The sequence below is a fragment of the Diadema antillarum genome, unplaced genomic scaffold (genome assembly GCF_040938485.1).
Source record: "Diadema antillarum isolate AM-2024a unplaced genomic scaffold, OU_Dant_1.0 seq00000439_RagTag, whole genome shotgun sequence".
Lineage (NCBI taxonomy): Eukaryota > Metazoa > Echinodermata > Echinoidea > Diadematoida > Diadematidae > Diadema > Diadema antillarum.
Window position 1 is genome coordinate 575,931 of NW_027271415.1, and position 23,500 is coordinate 599,430.

The 23,500-nt window shown below is 40.1% G+C and overlaps 1 protein-coding gene across 1 annotated transcript in view; it reads right to left on the reverse strand.

Annotated features, from left to right (window-relative positions):
* Positions 1-261: 261 nt before the first annotated feature.
* Positions 262-23,500, reverse strand: part of LOC139732602 (endonuclease V-like) — a 76,673-nt gene continuing 53,434 nt past the window's right edge. Inside the window, exon 9 of the mRNA XM_071643459.1 lies at positions 262-912. Coding sequence (XP_071499560.1) covers positions 511-912 — 402 coding nt within the window. The 3' untranslated portion in view covers positions 262-510. The remainder of the gene's footprint in view (positions 913-23,500) is intronic.

Sequence of the window (23,500 nt, forward strand, 5' to 3'; positions counted from 1 at the left end):
ATTACAATGAAACAGATCACATCAGACAGAGATGTTTCAATAAATACAGATAAGAAATAAAAAATGTAGTTTATTGCCAGGAATTTTCTTCAATCAATTTCACACTGAAACCAGGAGATGAATTATGAGGATACTCACAAGCATACATCCCATACTCTGTACACAACTGGACAACAAGGTATGCTGCTCACCAGTTTGACAACAAGTACAGTTGGAGTAATCGTTTTCTTGAAAGAATGTGAGGTTAAACAAGGATAGGATGTAAATCTGATAAGAACAAAACGAATTATTGATGTAGACATTACTTTAGACTATCACATAATGCAATTGATAGAAAAATATAAAGATGATGTTGAAGAAAAAAAAAAAACCGCCCACGGATAAAGTTCATTTTATGTCAGCTCGACTCGAACTGCTCAGCTCGAGACGCAGCCGACGATGTGATCGCAACATCTAATCCGATATATGCTTCGGAAAATATGTCAAGTGGACAACGCGTCACGTGGGGGATCAACTACAAGCACAGCCAGAAGCCCTGGTGGGCGACTCAGAGCCGTCTGGTAATCTCACGACATTCCTGCTGTCCTCACGTCGTCGCTCGTCAGAATTATGTCCTTCCTCAGCGTGACGCTCTTCCCCCTGTTTATCCTCATTCGGCAATACCGTCTGTTCCGCCGAGCCAAGCCGGGTTGCTTCGCTCCCTGTTGATTCCCTTCCATCTGCATCTGCACTTTGAGCCCACTCGCCCCCTTCTGTCCGTCTCGAAGGAACCTGGTCGCTTGACTCGTTACCTGTTGCTGATGCTCCGGCGGTTGATTTCAGCGATGTGGTTGCCGCTTTCTTTCCAGAAGCCGAAGCAGGATAGTGCTCGGGAAAGGTCTGTCGTAAAAATTCTCTAGAACGGATATCAGCCTACAGGATAGAGAAGTTCGAAAACTATTATGACCATTCAGATGGAATGTAACTTGAGAAAAAAATAGTGCGTTACAGGTACAGCAAAGAACAGGTAAATCTAAATCTGTCAAAGTATTGATATTTATGTAATGTGTATAAAAATCTGGAGATGTCAACATGAATGAACACTTGAAGAGAAAAAAAAAATAGATTGAAAGTTACAGTGTTTTGACCCTCAGCATACAGATGTGTCTCATGGTATCTACAGGGACCACCTTGTAATGATCGAACAGGTCAGAATTTCCTAACCATAAAGGGGAAGATTCCCCAAATATAAATGTGGACTGAGTGAATGCCCAAATATTTTGACGAAAAAAAAAAAATCGGTGAAAGTTTGAGGAAAATCGGACAATCCATTCAAAAGTTATGCATTTGTAATGTCTTGGTGCCGCCATTGCTGGATTAATAGACTACTACAGTTGGTGACGTCACTGAAGAAAAAGGGTATAAAGAAAATCTAAAGATTTTCATAAAAAATGCACATTCGTTTGATTGTTAATGACATATTATGTTAAGAATAGTATTTTTCCCCCTACTTTTTGAACGAGGTAAGTTGTTCTTTCATTATGCTGGAAAATGAAATTTGTGGAATTCTCTTCACATTTTTAAACAAATATATATATATATATATATATATATATATATATATATATATATATATATATATATACGATGTCATTCAGTTCTGGCGTCACTGAAATCTTTTAATTCAATACTTTTGAACGGACTGTCCGATTTAAAAAAAAAAAATCACAATTCAATCAACACACATACATTATATACATATACATATCATGATACATATCATCGTTACGGATGATTTCATCGAATCTGATATGAATTGTGTCATCACTGGTACTGACATGAGCAAATTAGTTGTGTTCTTTTTAACTCGAGTATAGCATTTGCGTGCGTAACGATATGAATGTACAGTCGTACTATTTCTGGACCTGTAAACTTACATAATCTTCGAACTTTTAGGCCCATTCTCTTTCAACGGAAATCAGACCGTAGATTTAAAAAAAAAAAAAAATGTTTATTCGTCAAATGTTTTTGAAAGACTTCTGGGACGACGTTCCACGGACGGAAAGGGAAGGCAATAAAAAGCAAAGAGGATGTGGATAATATTTTGATGGGCTATTGACTGGGAAGACGCATACAAAAGTGAAGAGGAAAGATATGTACAAACCATTACAAGGAATTTAAAAGGTGGGATATGAAATGGCGAATATGATATTTACACAATTGCCTGTAAAAACCATCTAGTTATCAATAAAGATGGTCCTGCACTGATATTGATATGATTGACGTCCAGAAATGTAACTCCTAACGCAATAATTGCCGCACAGGTAAAGAAAAGGGATAATAATAATAGAAAAGAGTACAACTTCGATTAAAAGCACTGGTAATTAGTTCTAGCAACTGATAGGTGCAGATTTATGTTATCTAATGCCCAACCTGTCAAGGCACAGAGAAATCTAAGATCATACTAATATTTAATCGTATGTCATTCAAGACAGCCATAATGACTTGCGGCGGTTCACCACGAGTAGTTTCTAAAAGTAGAAGTCTTTGAACGACTTTCGTTTCCTTGGTCACCAAAGTGTGACCGTAACTCGCTCCGCGCAAAGTGGCCAATACTGGAATAGTGACCTGGTTTACGGAAACAGCTATTGCTACAGTTACCGCGATATTACTGTAAGCCTACATGCTGATGTTCAGCAAAACGACTTTCTTAGAATACATTATTATAGTGATCGCGGTGATTTTTTTCCTCATTCCACTTTAACAAAATCATCTTCAATTAGATTGGAAATCTCCGGCACTGCAACGTCTCATTCAATCTAATTCAAATTTGATGCATTGCTAAAACCATTCGCAATTGCTGCTGGCACAAAATGGTGTGTCATACATGTATAATGCCTTTCCATGAGCTGCAAAAATGTCTCGGACACGCTGTTTATCGGCCGACGGGACTTTCAGGTCATATTACCGCACTTAACCCATAGGGGAAAGAGCTCACTGTCATTAATATCAGAAGCTGCTAGAGACAACAGGCTAATGCATTATTGGTATGATATTTCATTACCCCGCCTCGCTACCAAAACATCAATGGGTAGAGATGATTGGAGAGAGATGGGGTACAGAAATGCGCGGAAATATACGGACGGACAGAAAAACAGACAGGGAAAGGGGTGACAAGGACAGATCAGCGTGATGTGTCACAACTACATCAATATTCAATGTAATATTATGAATTCAAGATACTTCCTTTCAAAATCATACAAGAAATTTGCAATTGTAGAACACAGCATAAAAATATATATCAATCTTCATCTTTCGCATCAATGAACAGTACGAAATCGATTATTTTCCTATCTACTGCATCGTAATTATATTTCTTCATGTCTTTCAGGCAAACTTGCAAAAATGTCTTATCTCTCGTGTAAATAATAGATGTTAGGCTGTGACAATCATGACCCTGGAGTTTCTTACATCTCGACGTCACTCATCGATCGTTTCAAGTCTGGTTTCGTGCCGGGAAACCCCGAAATACTTTGAATAAGACCTCTATTCTGCCGGGAAAGCGCATTTTTTTTTTTTTTTTTTTTTTTTTTTTTTTGGATACCAAACATCTCAGTAATTGCATTCTTCGTCAGCGACCGGAATGCGACCGGAATTGATGTTAAATTTACAGTCTGTTTCTGAAGCGAACACGCAAACAAGGTTACGTCTGCTCCTTGGTACAGGCTTACAGATTTAAAAAAACTACAGCCGTAACCTACTTGAGATGAAAATGCGTCTAGTTGCTGCCACTATGCATCACAACGCACAACCCGTGACTGCTCGTTTCGTAGCAATGCCTCGTTGTCATGACAATATTATACGGACATGTGTACACACATTTGTATACAAAAATACACAAGTACAGTGTATATTGATATATATCCACAAGATTCACTAAGGCTTCTGCTCTGACCAACATATGGGACTAGTAACCAAAACCAAATAGTTACCCCAGTCATGCTATAGCTACAGCTGTTAATTCTCATCATCTGTCTATTATACTAACTAGGAAGAACAGAATGACGAGGTGCATGCATTCATGCTTTATTCTAATTATCTCTTGCTGCATAAAAACGCAGATAAAAAGAAGAGGAGCAAGCTCCTGAGTAAATCCAATCAACGCAGCTGGCAACAAACGAAACCGTGCTTCCTTCTCCAGCCCGCCGGAATAGACTAAAGGAGATCAACTTGATGGAGATCATTACGGAAACCTAACCAACGGGAGCGCTACGTGGGAGAAGCTCCCACTGTGGACTGGCAGGAGGGGTGGGGTGGAAAGAGGCAGGCTGAAAAAATGAGAGGGGGGCGTAATAGACACACTTCAGTATTTCGCACTCGGCGGAGAGGAGAGAGGTGGACGGGCCCTGCACTCTCCGTTGTCAAGGAGACGTCTGCAGACAGCTGCTTGCCTGCACTTCTGTATAATCTTTATATCGTCATGTTCATGTAAGTTATGAGGTGTCGAGACATCGTATCCCTTCCATTGCAAATCAGCAATTCAGCCTTATAATAGGAAAAATTTTCGCTTGGATGCCAAAAATCTCATTTCGACCACCACGACATTCACGTCTACAGTTGACGAAGATATGGTCCGAAATAACGTGTCCGTATAACGTGTTCATACGAGTGATGAGGCATACTGATTGCGATTCACACCCACTCCTCCTGAGCCCGTCTATCATTTAGACAGAATACAAAGAACCATACGGGATTACGTTAGCATTCTCTGTTCAAGTTCGAGGCCAATTTTACGACTTGTTATCGATCAAAACTGTAACAGATCTTTACGAGCTAAGTAGGTGTCGGATTGTGGAAAAATTTATCAAAACATTGTCATGACAATTCCTTTCTCCCTTGCGGATTTCTCCGATACACTCTCCTTCTCAATCATTCTGTCATTAGAAGAAAGAATACGCCCGGAACTAAAAACAAACTTGTAAGTATTACCATTTTCACATCTACCGTAGAAAGCGAATTACGGAGGGAAGGATGTGTTTTCATGTTTAATAAAAAAGTATAACAACGCAAAAATCTTATGATGCCCACCTACAAGGCAGTTAGTGTAAGAGGTATATTCACATTCATATAATTTTACAAGAACACACCGGAAACTAACACACAATTTCATACACGTGCATATCTACCCCAGAAAGGCAATTACGGAATGTAGATTATATTATGTTTATACAAAAAAAAAGCAATATTCTTATGATGCTCTTCTACAAGGCAGCTAGTGTAGAGGAAGAGCAATATTCATACAAGATTACAAGAGAACAATTACTACAAAAGTTTCAAAAAGGGGACCAATTAAGCACTTGTAATCATAATATTGTAACAGAAAGATAGCTGATTAACTGCGATCGCACCATTAACGCTTTGGTTTTGATTTCTGTGGATACAATTATGATTTTGTTAGTCCAGCGACCAATATAAGTTTTCGGTATACCATGTGCCACTCTCTCTATGTGAATTCTATATCTACATGGAGAGATTGTCCTAAACGAGGGCTGAGCAGACAGAAAAAAAGTTCGATCTTCGCGATTGATATTGGTAATTGGATCAGGTGCTAGCTGGAAATGGCGAGATCGAGTGGAGTTACATGGACGATGACGCTAATTTTTGGGTAACGAGATACTTTCGGTGATGTACGCAGGTACTATAATTATAGTCCATGTCTTGGGGGCAAGTGCGGAGGTGAAATCCTGAATGTAATCCGATGGAGAATGTAGAGCAAAAGTAAGGGGGGCATAACAAGAATGACGTCGTATACTTTAATGATATAACATACATATGCCTATATCGATACCGAAGATCGAATATATATTAACATAATGTATATAATATATAAGGAGGAACAGTGAGAGGAATAATGAAAAAGCTAGACATCGTTTTCTCCTTCCTTTCTCATATATATTATATATATTGAGTAAGTTGTCCACGTGTTGGCGTGATAATATCATCAAAAACAAAACTGAAGCAAAGTTCATGCTGTATTGATAAACAGCTAATTTCGGCACACAAAAAAAATAAGCAAACTGTTGTTGAATACAGCATGAACTTTGTTTCAGTTTTGTGTTTGATGATATAATATATATATATATATATATATATATATATATATAATACATATATATAAATGTATATAAATATATATATATTATACATATACATAAATGTATATATATATATATATATACATATATATATACATATATAACATATTCATTTTTTTTTTTTGTTCAAGGAAATACTTTTTGAGAACACGTTAACAACCCTGGTTGACATGAACGTCGGTGTACTTGTTTAGTGGTTATTTTGAATTGAATTAGATATAGATCGAAATTAATGTAATCTTAGTGAAGCACAGTATTCTACATTTCGATACCCACATTTCCGCGTCGTCAAGTTTACGACTACAGCAGGAGACTCATCGCGTCCCTGCAGCTGTATGTGACATGAGCGGAGAATTCTCTTCTGTTTTCTCTCTTTTTTTCTTTCTTTCTTTCTTTCTCGCTTTAGGTGCGCTGTGAGCACTATAGGATTGTGACTGGATCAACTCGACACTCCAAAAATATTAATGATACAGTAATGTAGAAACAAATTTGCGATTTTTTTCTGCTATTCCTGAAGGGGGAAAAATCATATAAAAATATAATCATTGCAATATCATTTACAACAGACTAGGTCATGGGCGGTGAGTTAGATCAGTCGGTATAGTGCGTCTGCCTCACAACCCAAAGATTCGATTCCCGAGTCCCGCTGAGCAATGCTGTGTGTTATCATACCATTTCCTCCTATCAGAGGCATAACACCCGGATAGCATGAATGGAGGTCCCGTGTGGGAGATAGTCACAACTCGCGCATGTAACAGATCCCGCTTCATTTATTCATCGCAAAGAGCAGTGTGTTTAACCTGGTGAAGTGGTCCCGCCTCATATCCAACTGGACCCCATACCGACCAGCTATTGCAGTTGAATGTAGGATATCCAGCCATCTTCTCAGATGAAAAAGGACAAACAAACAAACAAACAAACACACGATACGAACTTTTGCGAAAAGTCACGACCGAAGAGAACACAAGATATTATCTAAAACATACATTACCGACGAGAAGACAGTAACATTCGAAATGGTGCACCCTTGTCGTTTCAGAATCATCTTCTCCTTTAAAACAGTTTGCCGGAGGGAACTTGAAGCTTCCCACTTATGGAAGGCAGGAAATGTAAATAAAAGTCGACAATGATACCTCAAAAAAACTGGAGAGCTCAAATTTGCCCTATCAGCGCAAGAATGATAGGCTGACTCGCTACGCAAAATTCCCTCCCCCCTTCCCTCGCATTAACCTTTTCCTTCTCCAAGCTGCCTATTTCAAAGTGACCATTCTCGATCAAGGGGAAAATCACGACCAGCTGCAATCAGCTGCTGGCGGCTGAGAAATGAGGTCAGTTCAGCAGGTTCGAAGGACACTAGGCTCTGCTGCAGGTGACGCCATTCCCCTTACGTTCGTACGGATTATCCTTTTCTTTTAATAGGCGGTTCTGTAATCACTTAAATCCCACATTTATAAGATATTGATAACATACAGTATATATATATATATATATATATATATATATATATATTTATATATAATTGATAGATAAATATATAGTAACATGCACGAATACATTAATGTGCGTATATAAGTGTGTCTGTATCTGTCTATTATAGATGATCAGATATTCGGGCATTCATGTTTGTAAATATACATTATCATATATGTAAAAACACACATTAAATGGATAGCTTGTAAAAGGTTTGTACATATGGAAAACGACACCTGCATTTTAACATTGATGCAGTTCAAGATCTTGTGTAAGGTGACATAAGGGCGACATAAAGACTTGAATCTGTTTAGATGGTTCATGAACTTGGCTCGCAACATTATTCTTCCACAAATGCACAAGTACCAGTAGGCAGTTTGCGCATTTCATGACACAATTTGAAAAGTTTTGAAAGAAGGTAAATAATGGTTGATTAATGACGTGGTTGAGGAATAAGTCCAAACTGGATAGAAAATTTATGGTACCGTCACGAAATAGATTCTCACCGTGCGATCGTAATTTTTCTTCTTCTGCGCTTTCCCTCCTTTCCACGAAAGGATGTAAGGTTGTCTAGGGAATTCGGGGGGGGGGAGCGTTTCTAGGGTATGAGTTTCGGGTTGTGAAGTTCGAGTGGAAAGGAATGGCGGTAGCCTCTACTCATCGTCTGGCTCGTTCTACCACTTCACACGCTGATGGTCCGTCTTTGCTATTATACTTTCAATACTCTCTATATAGTGAGAGATCTCTTCTCTTCAAACTTCTCTATTCCCCCTTCACTAAAACTCAAACCATTTTTTGTCCCCAAACGCATGAGATAAAGTTTTTTTTTGATGTTTTCGTCACCACCTTATTTGTATCTTCATGTGTATTATTTTTTTTACGACGCCATCACAAATTTTATGACACTTTCAATCTATACGTTCTTTTCTTTCTCCTACAGTCTTTTGCCGTCTGTTCTATTTGTTTTTTTTTTTAAATCTCCGTTTGCTTTCCTGTCACTTCGTTTTCAAAAGACTTCCTCACTCTTGCTTTTATTTCATTTCCTTCTCGATGACGCAATAGCAGAAACTATCACACCAAAACAGTCACAGACACTTTGGCGAAACGGAGAGGGAAACGAAAACTTCACAGGACAAGGATGATGTCCGATGATACATCTCTTCCGGATACAAGAGAGACGGGAGAGGACCCTGTTGATATTACTCTCCTCTCTTAACTCTTACCTATCAGCTGCCTATATGTCAATTCATTTCTCCTCCAGCTCACTTTTGCAAAAGTTTGAAACCTCATCCTTAATTGAGGCCCGTGTAACTGTAAACCATCAGATCTCCATGGAAGTTTTCCTCTCTCTCTCTCTCTTGATTTTCCACCCTCGGTGTTGTGGAAATAATCTGCCATTAGGCTGGCTTTAAGTGACGGGGGTAATAACGTGGTAGTATTGGAGAGTGCTATGTGTAAGTATACCGCAAAGTGTTGACGAGGCACTATGCTATAAACCAAGTCTCCTATAGTCCTCCTTTCTCTCGCTCTTACAAAAACTTATAGCTACCTTGACCCCAACGAATTCACCATCACACATGTCTCCGACTTGGTGAGTGCACTTTCTTATATTGTAATGCATGAATGAGTTTCCCTTTCCATCCTTCCGATAACTACCTTTATCTCGAATCACATTCCACCCCTCCATCCCCCCTAATTCCCTGCAACCACTCACTCCCGGGGATCGACAACTACACATTTGTGCCTGTTATCCCCCTTTCCATTTTACTTCTTTCTCAAATCGTCATCTTGTCTCGCTCCCCATCCCCCCCCCCCCCGCCTTCTCGCCTACTATGTTTGTCTACTCAATCCGAATTTTTGTTGTTGTATCGTATTATGTACACAATATTTTGTCTGTATTAATGCGTTTAGAAACGTCAGTATTAAGCGTTATATAAGTGCTATTCATTATATATACTGTACGTATATATATAGATAAATAAATATAATTAGATATATAAGTATATATATATATATATATATATATATATATATATATATATATATATATATATACTGCTGTGAGAGCAACCTTGTTCATCTGAAGGCTCAGTGAAATTACCCAGTGATTTTCCCCTTCTCTTATCTTCATTTCCATGGAAGACATTCCTTTTTAGCGCTTCTGTTGTTGTTTTTCTTTCCGCCGTGGAGGGATACAATCATATCTACTCGCGCAAAACACGCAGCGTCAAACCAAACAACCGTGAAACAAATCTGACATAGAGTGTATGACTTATCGTTAGCCGTGTCGACGTGATGGGAAACTGTTTGTCCGTGGAACGAGATTTGCGTTGCCAGGGCAACAGATGCGGAAAGGACGGGGAGACCCCTCCATGAGATCGCTACTGACACCCCCAGTGTCTTCATCTCACAGAACTCTTATCTATCACTATACCTGATGTTCTTGCAGCTCATACGGTGTGCGTTCATAACATCATGGGCTTGGTCGAATAACATTACAAGGCGCGATGGTACAGGGTTCTTTCGAGTCTTTCGAAGATACTGACTGTAAATCGTATATGAAGCGTATTTAAGTGCTATAATTCTACGATGAAATCAAAGACATGTTCCCTCTGAACGTGCCAATATTACGTTAAGACCAGGGGTAAAGTTACGAACAACCTAAGAACGACTGGCGATCAGTTCTCATGTGCTACACTTATCAGAATTTCAATAATTCAGCACAAGAACTGATCACCAGTCTTTCTTAAGTCGTTCGTAACTTTACGAACAGCTTTATGAAACACCCCCATGGTATTACCACGGTGGAGCGCATCTGATATGGTGGTGCGGAGAGGACCCGGCAGCCCGCCCCCTCGTTCATTACATTGTATTTCCTCCCCCACCCCCCCCCCCCCCCCGCCCACGTCTTTCCCCTTCACTTAACTTTCTCTCCTCCCTCCCTAGCAACCTCCCACCTTTTACCCTACCCTTCAAATCAATCTCCCCTATCCTCCATTTCAGCACCCCTTCGTTACAGTGTCTTCCCCTCCCTCCTTCTCTCCCAAACCTCATTCTTTCTTTTACCCTACCCCCACCTCCATCTCCCCCATCGTCCATTCCAACACCCCTTCGTAAAGTTTACTCTCCACAATCCCCCCTCTTCTACTGATCTCTCCCAAACCCCATCCTTCCTTTTCCTCTATCCTCCAGTCCCATCTCCTTCCTTCATCTTTAAACATCTTCATCAAGTTTTATTTCTTTAAGTCCTTCCCTTCCTCCTTCTCTCCCTACCCTCCATCTCCAACCTCGACCTCCATTCCCCACCTTCTTTTAAACATGATAATAACATCATTTTCTTTTATCCAGGGTAGCCTCTTCAGAGTTGATACTGTTTTACCAGAGGGCCTTGCCATTATCATCACCGTAGCGTTGCCAGGTAAACATGTATACGCCCGGGTCGAATGGAACACAGTGGGTAATAAAAACATCTTGCACCTTGTCCAAGGACGTATATTAAGTACTGGCCTGGGTTAGAACTCGGGACCTCTAATTGAGAGTCAGGAGTCTTATCCCCTACCCCATAGTGCCCATTTTTACCAGGCTTACCCTGTACACGATCTCCTTCTTGATCACCTTTTCTCCCTACCCCTCCATCTCCAATCTTCCATCATGCACCCACCTCTTCACCAAGGTTTCTCTTTTCATGTCCTATTTTCCGCGCGACACCTAATAGCTCGCTCTTCAACCACAATACATGCACACCATCCCCATCCTCCCTCACCCGTTCACCTCTTCACCAAATATCCTCTTCCCAAACCTTTACCCTCGGGGATATTTCCCGTCCCCGGGGCTCTTTTATAAGTCTTCTCTCAACTGACAAACAGATACAATGTCACAGAAATCGGTCGTCACCATTCCGTGGAGATCGAGATCGCCGGATGAACCAGGCGGGCATCGCGGGGGACTTGGGCTGATGTACCTCCATCCTTACCCACATTGATAACACATTACCTGTCCCAGAGGATGTAACGAGGATCCTCTTTGCACTCTGAATTCCGTTGGATTGGACAAACGTAAACACGCAGATCATTTTACACAACACATATGCAGGTAAGGTCCTAAACAGACGAATACATACACAAAATGAATGTGTTTACGAAGGCATGCACATAGAACACGTCCAATCGTTTAGCATGCACAGAAGCAGACAGACAAACACAGACAAACAAACACACATATACACACATATACTTTATCACACCCACATAGACACAAGTCCCCGGATTTCTTCCTGGATGCTACTTTTCGGCTGGTTTTACTAGGGCCTATATATAAAAATACATATTGGCACATACAAACAAAGAACGTACCGCCAAAGGAACGGCATAAAGCGATACAGGCATACGAGATTTACAATGCTTTCAGAAACAGCCTTTCGCCCACGGTATGTCTCTGTTTTTGTTTTTGTTTTTTTTCTACATATTTGTGGACTGTAACCTGCTCGGTTCAAACAAGGACAATTCGAATTCTATCACGGAGCATTGATAGCAAGTTAAATCGAGTCCCGTCCCAACTCTGACAGAAATAATACAGCAAATAGCAACCAATATCCCTGTGCATTGCTCGCCGTTATCATGTTCAATTTATTGTAGCACAAGTTACTGGGAGTTTGCTAAACAACGAAAGGGGGGGGGGGAAGTAGAGAAACCTACTCATGATAAAAATCGGTCGAGACCAAAGCCAGGACATGTTCAAACCAATTTTGTAATTTTTACGTCAATAAACAGAGAGAGAAAAAAATCCAAGGTGTGGATCAACTCTAACCGCGTGATGGATTAGATGAAAAACCACGTTCGCAAATGCTGGTCTCTCTTTCAACTGAAAAATGTACTCTTTTACTGGCGTAAGGATGCCCCGTGTTCTTAACATCAATAAAAGTGACATTTTACATGCATTGGTAATGAGCCTTAGTCGAAGTTAACATTACCAGTGAAACCACCCATGTATTCTTTGTCGACATTGATATCTAACAATTCACCTCTGACCCCTGACCTCTGATCCCATGACCTTACAATTCCCAAGAGAATTATTGTCAGGCAGTATGCATATGTATTGAAGTTTCATGAAGATACCTTGAGCTATTTCCGAGATACGGAGACGAAAGTAAAATTTTAGCATTGTCACTCGACCTTTGACCTTTGACACTACGAACAAAAACTTTCCCTAGAGAATCTTTATCTGGTAATACATGTACACAACGTTAGTTTCAAGAAAATGTCTTCAGGCAATGTAGGTATGGGCGAAATATGGAATTTTTCTGAATTTGACATTGAGTATGCGCACTAAAAATTGATTTAGGCACAGCTTCGTTCACTCAAACATTCACAAGCCAAGTTTAATTAGGATACATCTCAAATGGACTTTAAGTTACACTATCCAGAAAATTGATAAGGGACGGAAAGATGCACCGAACGACGGACGGACAACCCGAAAACATAATGCCTCCGGCAACACTGAGACACCGGAGACACACACACACACACACACACACACACACACACACACACACAGAGTGCCGATGTAGTTCACCCTGCACAAAGTTTGCAAGCGCATACCAGCTGTGTACACTGACTTCAGCGAACCCAACCATACTTCCTGTGTTGCGGATATGTATCATACAATAATTAGCAACCATAACGACAAAACTAGCAACAACAACAACAACAACAAGATACTGTTGATCATTAGGGCCTTATGCAGCGCAATGTGTGAAAGACGTATAAATTTTATGTAGCGTGCTGCTCACTGCTGAACAACGTTGAAACCAATAGGTGGCGCCATTTAAAGAGAAATTTGCCTGACAGTCTAAATAATTGACGAGTCGAAGTGACCGAATATCCGTGACATGGGTGTTTAATGAAGACCATACATCAAAGGCGACTCATTCCCACTGAGGGTTGTTATGCTCAGTTAAACAGTAAAACAAACGAATTATGAAGAGCGAAATAATAGGGATAAGATGAGAAGGCCTAGACATTCTTTCAATACATTCTGGTCATGTGCCTGTGCCTACATTAAATATACACTGCACAAAAGTAATTATAATGTTAAAGTTAATAACCTAATTACTAAATTCCAATTTGCCCCTGGATATAACATTCGACTTTCCCCACCCCCCCCCCAAAAAAAAAAAAAAATAATGTAATCCACAGGCTAAACAATTTCCACGCGTTTTCCAAACAAAATCTTGTCATTATTAAAGAGAAAAACGCTCTTACTCAAACGGATACCGGAATAAAACGTGCAACCTTTGACGAAATCACAAAGAAAGAACAAAAGAACTACGTAATTTTCATAGCCTTGTCTCCTCCAGTTTTGGTAAAGGCCTTGAATCTTAAAAAAACAATATATATATATATATATATATATATATATATATATAATATACATTTACATATATATATATATATATATATATATATTTACACAATCAATCGATAAGTACAACTCACGCATTACTCAAGTTTATTGATAAGATAGCTCATGTTATAGATGATGTTTCTCATACTGATGGTGTTTTTCTTGACTTCTCAAAGGCGTTTGATACAATAGATCATGATATTTTACTTTATATGTTAATCATTACGGAATTCGGGGAAGGGCGCTAGAATGGTTCACTGATTATTTAACAAATAAAAAACAATTTGTAAGTATCGCACGGTCACGACTCCCAACCAAAAGTGATTTCTTGTGGTGTTCCACAGGGTTCCTTGATAGGCCCACTTCTCTTTATTCTATATATTAACGATATCCAGAACTCCTCTAAGATTCTTTCCTTCGTTTGTTTTGCAGATGATACAAATTTGTTCTTTTCTCATCAAAATCCTGATGCGCTTATAAACATAATAAATGAAGAACTTGTATCTGTTCAATCTTGGATTTTTGCAAACAAATTGTCCTTAAACATTGATAAAACTCCTTATATGTTGTTTAGTAATTCGCCAACTGTGTTACCCATCTATGTCAAGATAAACAAAAGTGATCTGTCACAGGTCAATAGTACAATTTTTTGGGGTCTTTATATCGATAGTGATTTATCTTGGAGAACCCATGTTAATTATGTAAGTAGAATCACTGCTAGAAGTACAGGGGTTCTTAACAAACTTGGCTATTATTTTCCATGTAATATTCTACAAAGTATATATTCAACTTTGATATCTCCCTATTATTATGGGATTCTTGTGTGGGGGAATGCTTCTAAAAACCTTATCGATTCGTTATTTATTGTGCAAAAACGCACTATCAATTCTCAACTGGCCAATTACCAGATGTATTTTCCCAAATGTTTACAAGAAATCATACTGTTCACGATTATCCAACCCGGCAACGTTATGCTTACCACCTTCCACGTACCCGAACAATTTTCGCGAAAAAAAAAAAAAAAAACATCATGTTCACTGGACTTAGAGTATTGGAATGATCTCCCTACGGAACTTATAAGAAGCACCACTTTAACCTCATTCAAACTCATGACCGATGTGTTGGCTCAGTGAGTAGAGCGGCTGCCCTCACAATCGGGAGGTCGTGGGTTCAAACCCCGGCCGCGTCATACCAAAAGACGTTAAAAGATGGGAGTTGCTGCTACCTTGTTTGCCGTTCAACAATTGAAAAGGTTAGAGCAACGTCGATCTGGCGCTGCTCAGTGGCTGCCGGGCCCACGATCAATTGGGCAAAAAGAATTTCCATTCTCGGACAATAAAATTTGGAGTTTATATCCAAAACAATTATTATTAAAAAATTGAAGCAATATCTTCTGAGCAGCTACGGCATGCATAGTGTATAGTACTTGTTGCTCCTTACTTGCCTCCCTTGTCTATCCCTTACTAGTCCGGCGGGATCCTAACCATGAACACTATTTTTGATCAGTCTGCCTGTTGCGCTCTTCAAGCACTTATTGTTCCACTCGATTATCGAAATTCTCGCGCGTGGCAGCTGTCGGTTATCATGGTCACACGGCCTGCATGGTTTAGGACCCCTGCTGGAATGTGGACTCCTGAGCTCTATTGCCCTACTGTGTATTGTTTACATTTAAAACAAATTTCATTATTATCCCACGTTCTACTTATGTATTTATGTCATACTATTACGCCATTATCTATACCTAAGTTCACACCCACTTGAATCTTTACAATCTCAGTCGTTGTTCTCCCAATTGTCCTTACTTGTAGTAGGTTATAATATTGTTGCAACAATAAGTGGCCTTTCTTAACACTTATTTGATCGGATTTTTGAGGTTGTTGTTGTGTTAATCGGTTCCCCCAGTAATAGTATGGTCTAAAAATATCTGTATTTCAAACTTCCCCAAATCTGATTTATCATGGGACCTGCGGCTGTACAAGCTTGCTTTTACGCAGGCCCCATCACATTTTTCGCATCATGACCACAGTTCAACTCGCATGTATACAGACATTGTGTTTATACCAAGACAAACTTTTGTACATTCCGATGAGGTTTCATCTAATTTATGTTTTGTATAATTTTCGTATTTATATACTTTGTTGTGATATGTGAGAAATATGAAAATAAATTGAAATGAAAAATGAAATGAAATGAGGAAAAATATTGATGAAAGAGGAGGTGTTTACCCACAATGCATCTGCGTTCATGACTCCAAGGGTATTATTTATAAACGCTCCCGACTCCGAGCCTCGCTCGACCAAAGAGGGGGATCAGAGGATTGCGGGATAAACCAGGATATAGGGGGAGAAATCAGCTTCTCCTTTCTTTCTACCTCCCCCCCCCCCCCCCCCCTACCTGTTTTGATCAGTGAAGTTGCGGTGTGATTTAGGAAAGGGTGCCGAATTTCATGCGAAAAAAACTCAGGTCTCAAAAGCTGGGTGCGTTCAACGGAATCGGGGCAAAGATCTTTATTGTCTCCGCCTGTATAATATAGGGCGGAATTGTCCCTCTCTTCCCTGCGGTCCCCGCTCGGCCTTCGGCGAGATTTCCCCTAAATATTTCTGACAGTTATGAGCAGCATTTAACCAAGCGCCAGTAACGCTGCTGCCTGCGAGAGGATAACGCAATACTTATTAAGGTCACATCGTGGCCATTTATCTTCAGCCAACATACAACGGTTTCGTGTGAGTATTTGTTTGTTTGTGAGTGTGTTGGTGTGTGTGTGTGTGTGTGTTCTGCGATTCAAAAGTATCAGGGAAAAACCTGGGTGTTGTATTCCTCCCGAATTCTAGATCCTATGTTACATTACACACGAGAAATGCCGCCATGGCGACTTGTATGCACTCGCCATGTCAAAAGGTCTGTAGTATATGTTGACAGTGTGAGACAACAGTTTCACATGACTGGTCGAAAAAAAGGTACAACTTCAAATGTGTTATACATTCCTTGAATCAGATTTCATTTGGATAGCTGATTGTTACAGAGAGCAAGGATTTGAGAATTTGAGCATTTTCACTTGGCCTTTGACCCTTGCCCTGTGACCCTACGGCGTACATCTTTCTTCAAATAATCACTGGCTGGTAATGTCCAAATTTCGCGTCAATTCTTTGAGCTACACCATTTTCAAAATTATAAATTATGGGGAAGATAGTGACCGTTTAACATCATCACTTCACCTTTGACCTTCCAAAACTAGCGTGCAGTAACGTATGTAGGCCTATACACCTAGTTTAATTTCAAGTGTATGCACTGAGTAATTTTCAAGGAAAATCATGGAGAAAATAGTGTCAATCAACATTAAACATAATTTTATCATTTTCACCTAACCTTTGACTTTGACCTTTGACCCCATGACACGAAACTTCTAAAGAAAATCCGTTTTAGGCGGTACATGCATATGTACTTGGTTTCGTGAAGATAATTTGAGCCATTTCCGAGAAACAGAGAAAAAGGTAAGATTTTAGCATTCTCAGTTGACCTTTTAACTTTGACCCCATGGCCAAAAACCTCCCCAATGAATCAGTACCTGGTAATACATGTATACACTAAGTTTAATGAAGATACCTTGCTACATTAAAGAGAGATGTAGGGAAATGTTGCGATATCTTCGGAATTTGACCTTGACTTTTGGACTCTGACTTTAAGTGTGTGCACCCAAAAGTTGATGTACACAGCTGCGTCCACTCTTACATGCACATGCCAGGTTTCATTCGGATACCTAAAACGGTGCTTAGGTTACACTGTCCACAAAATCGAATACGGACAGACGGACCGATGGACAGACGGACAACCCGAAAATACAATGCTTCGTGGCGGAGTCATAAAAAAAAAGAGAAGTTTACTAGCGGGACCAGGTTTTTCTGCCGTGGACAGCTAAAACCAAACAACTTTCACACAGGCAGAAACGCATTCACATTGACAATACCAGTTTATGACATACAAGTACTAGTATGCACGGCATCGTAAAATTACGTACACGCCTAACACCGTGTGGATATTTCTGCAAAGAAATTAAAATAACCACAAAGAAAAACACTCCCCTGAAAACAAAACGAGAAGGCTCCGACTGAAATAAAAGATAAAGGGTGAAATGGGCGAAAGGCGCCGTTCAAACACAAAGTTTGTCTCGATTAGGTTCACACGAGAAGTTTCACCCACTTTCCTTCTTCACATGCCCCAGTTCCGCAGAGAGGCATCGGAGACTTATCATCGTCGTCTATGTTTGATCATGGTCTTTTCCAGAGCTCCTCAGCTAACCCTCTAAACACCACAGTGTTAAAATGCTAGTGCCGTTGCACGGCGAAACAGTTTGACGATGGAAACGAACGGCTTAAAGCTCGCAAAATTAGATCTAGATGGCTGCCCGTCCCGCAGACAATTATGTAGATGGGAGGCTGGGAGGGGAGTGAGCTGTAACCCATTTTTTTTTTCGTTGTTTTTAATGAGGTGGGTGGGGGAAGGGGCGAAATGTTGGCAGGGATCGAGGCCACAGAATAACCAATAAAGGTAGATGTATAGCGCGTTGAACAAATAGAATGCAAATCATGTAATAGTTGCACTGGAGCATGGTGAGAAGGGGCTGTACCCCCACGGGCATCCGCAGGCGGACGGTGGAGTTGGGAGAAATCGGAGCATTCCTGCACCGGAAGGTGAGGGAGATGGTCTCTGAAATGCCATCGCAAAATAAATGCACACGGGTGAGACATTGTAAACTAGTGTCAACATTTAAAGAGAGGCGAGAATGCAAGAGTCCCAAGGCGTAACTAGGTCTATAATGATGGCACCTGAATACGTCTGACCTTTAATCTACTTTGGGAGTTCCTACTTTGAATTCTTCCCCTCACCTGCATGCTTCTCCGCATTACTCGTTACCATGGCAACATCTCCCCATTCTTAAAAAGAAAAAGCTTTATTCTCTTAATCGACATTGCGCCCTGATCTGTGAGAAGTACGCCACAAACCGAGGGTTGAATTTCAGTTTATTTGATGACATTCTTTGAATATTGGTAAGTGATGTCGGCATGGTAACCATTTAATAATGCAACTGTGATATCGGAAGTGCATCATGCTTCCTCCCCCCCCCCCCCATCCCACTTTTCGTTCAACCCTGAGGATCCACACCATGCACTCTGACGCATGAAGAGCAAGGCTTGAAACACAGCCATTGTGGAACGATCACCAACCCCTTGATGTCAATTTGTTGTAAAACACTGTGTATCAAGGAAACTTTGTAAGTTTTTTATGTATATGTTTTAAAAATGTGCAAAGTTTTCTTCACCCCTTTTTTCTTCTTCATCTCCTTCTTCTGCGTCTTTGTCTCCCCGAAGGTGCATTCATGTTGCATGCTTTATGATTAGCTGTGCGATGTTCATGATTTATTCTAAATAACTGGCTTTCTTAATGGCCTCCTGAATGAGAAAAAGACAACAATAGCGTTGGACGATGAGTTATGAATATCACAAATGCTACTTCCTGTCAAATGATCTGCCGAATAGAACATCCTCCTGTCAAAATATACACAAACAAACAAACAAAGACAAGATGGCGTCGAGGGGACAATTTTGGCAGCGTGTCAGCTAACTCAACTTTGCGTGATATCATGCATGTAGGGTAGGGCCTCCCTACGGAGGCAGGACATTCTGTCCCTCGGATGGGGAGGGACATAAATAAACGAGACATTCGGTGTGTTACGTGTGGGGCGTCAAGACACACACTCGTAAACAATCTCAATTTAAGTCCCACGAGAAGCTTGGTAGAAAGGAAAGAAAAAAATCTAGGTGAAGTGGTCTGTTTCACACACTTTTCCAGAAAATGGGTGGATGATTACCGACCCCGTGTGGATTACCGCGTAATAGATAGTCAGCGAATCGTATTAAGTAGATCAACCAGACATTAATGTGCCAAACCCTGAGGGGTGTAGACCGTGATGATACTGAGAAGATGTAGATGACACATCAGAAAAAGAAGGAGGAGGAGGAGAGGACGACGACCACTACGATGAGGGAGAAGGAGAAATAAATGGAGAGGAAGAAGAAAAGAGTGATCGTAAGACTAGAAACAGTGAAAGAAAACAGAAGAGAACCATAAAACAAGGAAAAAGACGTTGCATTTAGTATAGGTGATGATGACAATGGTGATGAAGAAGGAGAAGAAAATGATGATAATGATGATGATGATGATAATGATGACGACGATGAAGGAGGAGAATTTAATGGAGAGGAAGAAGGGAAGAAAAGAATGATCGTAAGACTAGAAATATTAAAACAAGGCAATCGCTAAATTGTGTCTCGCCCATTCGCGTACAAGGAATTAATATTTTTCATAACTCCCAGAAGTTAATTGAACTGCTTATGACCTTTGACCTTGTGGTGACCTTCAACACCCTAAGGGACATTTACCATCCAAGTTTGGTCACAAACGGACAAAGGGATCAAAAGTAATGAGCCATAATCGAAACGTGCCATAAAAACTTAACATTGGGCCCTAAAAATTTGTTGACCCTTTTCTGTGACCTTTGACCTTGTGATGACCTTTAACTCCCCAAGGGACATCTACCATCCAAGTTTGGTCACAAACAGACATAGGGATCAAAAGTTATGAGCCACAATCAAAACGCGCCCTAAAAACATAACATTGGGCCCTAAAAGTTTGCTGACCCCTGTCTGTGACCTTTGACCTTGTGAGGACCTTCACCTCCCCAAGGGACATCTTTCATCCAAGTTTGGTCACAAACGGACAAAGGGATCAAAAGTTAAGAGCCATAAACGAAATGCGCCCTAAAAACTTAACATTGGGCCCTAAAAGTTCGTTGACTCCTGTTTGTAACCTTTGACCTTGCGGTTACCTTCAACTTCCTAAGAGACATCATCTCTCACCATCACCCAAGTTTGATTGCCATTGTAGCAACATGTGTCGAGTTACATGTGATAAGAGAGTATTGCAAGTAAACTTTTACATGTGATAAGAGAGTATTGCAAGTAAACTTTAACGTATGACCTCAAATGACCTTTGACCTTATCCTGTGACCTCCAACGGCACCATGACATGAAGGTACCCCTAGTGCATCTATGACCCAAGTTAGGTTGTAATCCAAGCAACTTATGTGAAGTTATTTGTCAAAAGAGAGTCTTGCAGGTAAACTTTAACATAGAAAAGAGAGTCTTGCACATACTCTTTAATATATGACCTCAAAATGACCTTTGACATCATCACATGACCTCTGACAACACCATAACATGAAGATACCCCTAGAGCTTCTATCACCCAAGTGTGGCTGCCATTGCTGTAACAGTTGCCAAGTAATGCATCATAAGAGAGTCTTGCAGGTAAACTTTAACATTTGTGACGGACGACGGACGGACGACGGACGGACGACGGACGGACGACGGACGGACGCCATTTGGATCCCTTAGTCTCGCCTTCACCTCCGGTGGGCGAGACAAAAAGAAAAGAACCCTAAAACAAGGGGAATAAAGACGTTGCATTGAGTATAGCTGATGATGACATTAATGATAACGATGATGATGCCGATAATGATGATGATGATGAAGAACGAGGAGGAGGAGGAGGAGGAGGAGAGAAAAAATAATAATGATGATGATGATGATGATGATGATGATAGTGGCAGTGGTTGGCGTGGTGGTGACAGTGACATTACGTCCTATAGGCGGCACTGATGGTGGTTTGCAGTAACACATAGTAAATTAACGGCATCATGTTCTCTTATCGGGTATTAGTAAATGAGAAACTTTTTTCTGGGAGCCTGTTGCATAAAACGTGTTACCTGAGAAAAATCAGGTTACTTTTTAACAGATCTTGTTTTTGTTTTCTTGTGCTAAAATTTATTGCAGAATCATACCTGAGTTTAATTTTTTACAAGAATTTTTCTCAGCTCAAAAGTTTTATGTAACAAGTAACCTGGCAAGTGGAAAGCAGTTCGAGCTACAATACAGCGTAAGACTCTTTTGACGATCACCATGTAATGCATATACATCACAATTAGAAGATAATTTCAAAAGAACTCCCAGGGAAATGCGTGGTTGTTACCTACATCTCAATCAGCAATAGTCATTCCAAATTCAAGGAGACATACGTGCACATTTGAAAGGACTTAAAAAAAAAAGAGTGGATGATTTTTCAGAGGGCCTCCGGCAAATCAGGGATATTTGGCAGTTCTGCAAATTACTTCCTCAGGCAAACATTTCCTTTTCACTCGTCATACATATTTTGCCAAAATCATACGTAGACGGCAACTTAGTTGGACTCTATTCATGTAACCACTTGGTTGAAATAATGGATAACGTTTTTACACAACGTTTTGTAGACATGTTAGATAACGTTTTGAATATCAAGGCAAAGCAATAGTTTGCAGCTCAGGTAATGGCATAGTTATGATTTTCAACCGATTTTCAAATGGCCGATAACTCTTAAATGATACAATGATTACACATTCTCGTTTAAACGGCAACCTATTATGATTTGGAAATTCCAGAGTTCGGTCGTTCTACATCGAAATGAACTTGTGCTGCAGACGTGTATACTATCTTTGATTATGAGTAATTTTCTTCTTGATGAAAATTAATCCTGTAAAATGACTCCGACTAAATTTTTGATAACTACAAATCTTTTTTTCATACCAGCGAACGGCCAGCGCACTTTAAAAGCAAGTGATCGACACTCAAAGTTGTCACGTTTTAAACAGCATGTCACAAACTAGAACACACCATCCCCGCAAAACGGACTGAAATAGCAGACGATCGATTACACTCGAATGTCACGTTGTATCATGAAATAATTATAACTAAAACTGGTGGATCGCATTGTTAGATATCAAATCGCAGATGACGAACGGAAGCAATCACCGTCGTGCCGTTGAGAGAAGTATAGGGGGAAACTAATTGTGACCCTGTACCACAAAACCAACACAAAGTCGCCAGCCATTAAGTTTTAGTTAGGGACAGATTCTGAAAGAGCAGACTGTAAGCTTTAAAATGATGTATACTTTAATTCAATGGACTCCCTTATCCTATCTAAATACTGGAAAGAAAGCACACACTCTGGAAAAGTGGGAACTGAGAAAAGAGGCTCTGAAGTACAGGGTCTATTCAAGCACTTAATCCTTACCAAGCCGTGCTAGCTGTGCGGTGAAAGGGACAAAACACAGGATGTTAACCATCGGAGCAACCACAACGAAGGGATTATCAGATTAAGCTGAAATTGAGCATGTTCTATCAACACATTATGTTCATGATTAATGCTAACTTTCAAAGCAGTAGCTTTATCCTTTCACAAGTTATTGACTTGAAAGTGAAGAGTGTGAAAAGGATTTTAAGAAATTGAAAGGGGCCTCTAAGACATACCTGATCATTCTACTCTCCCCCAGAAAAAGGGTTGTAGAGAAACTGCTGAAAACACACTTTCCCATTCATGTTATGATCTCAAACTAAAGAATAGTG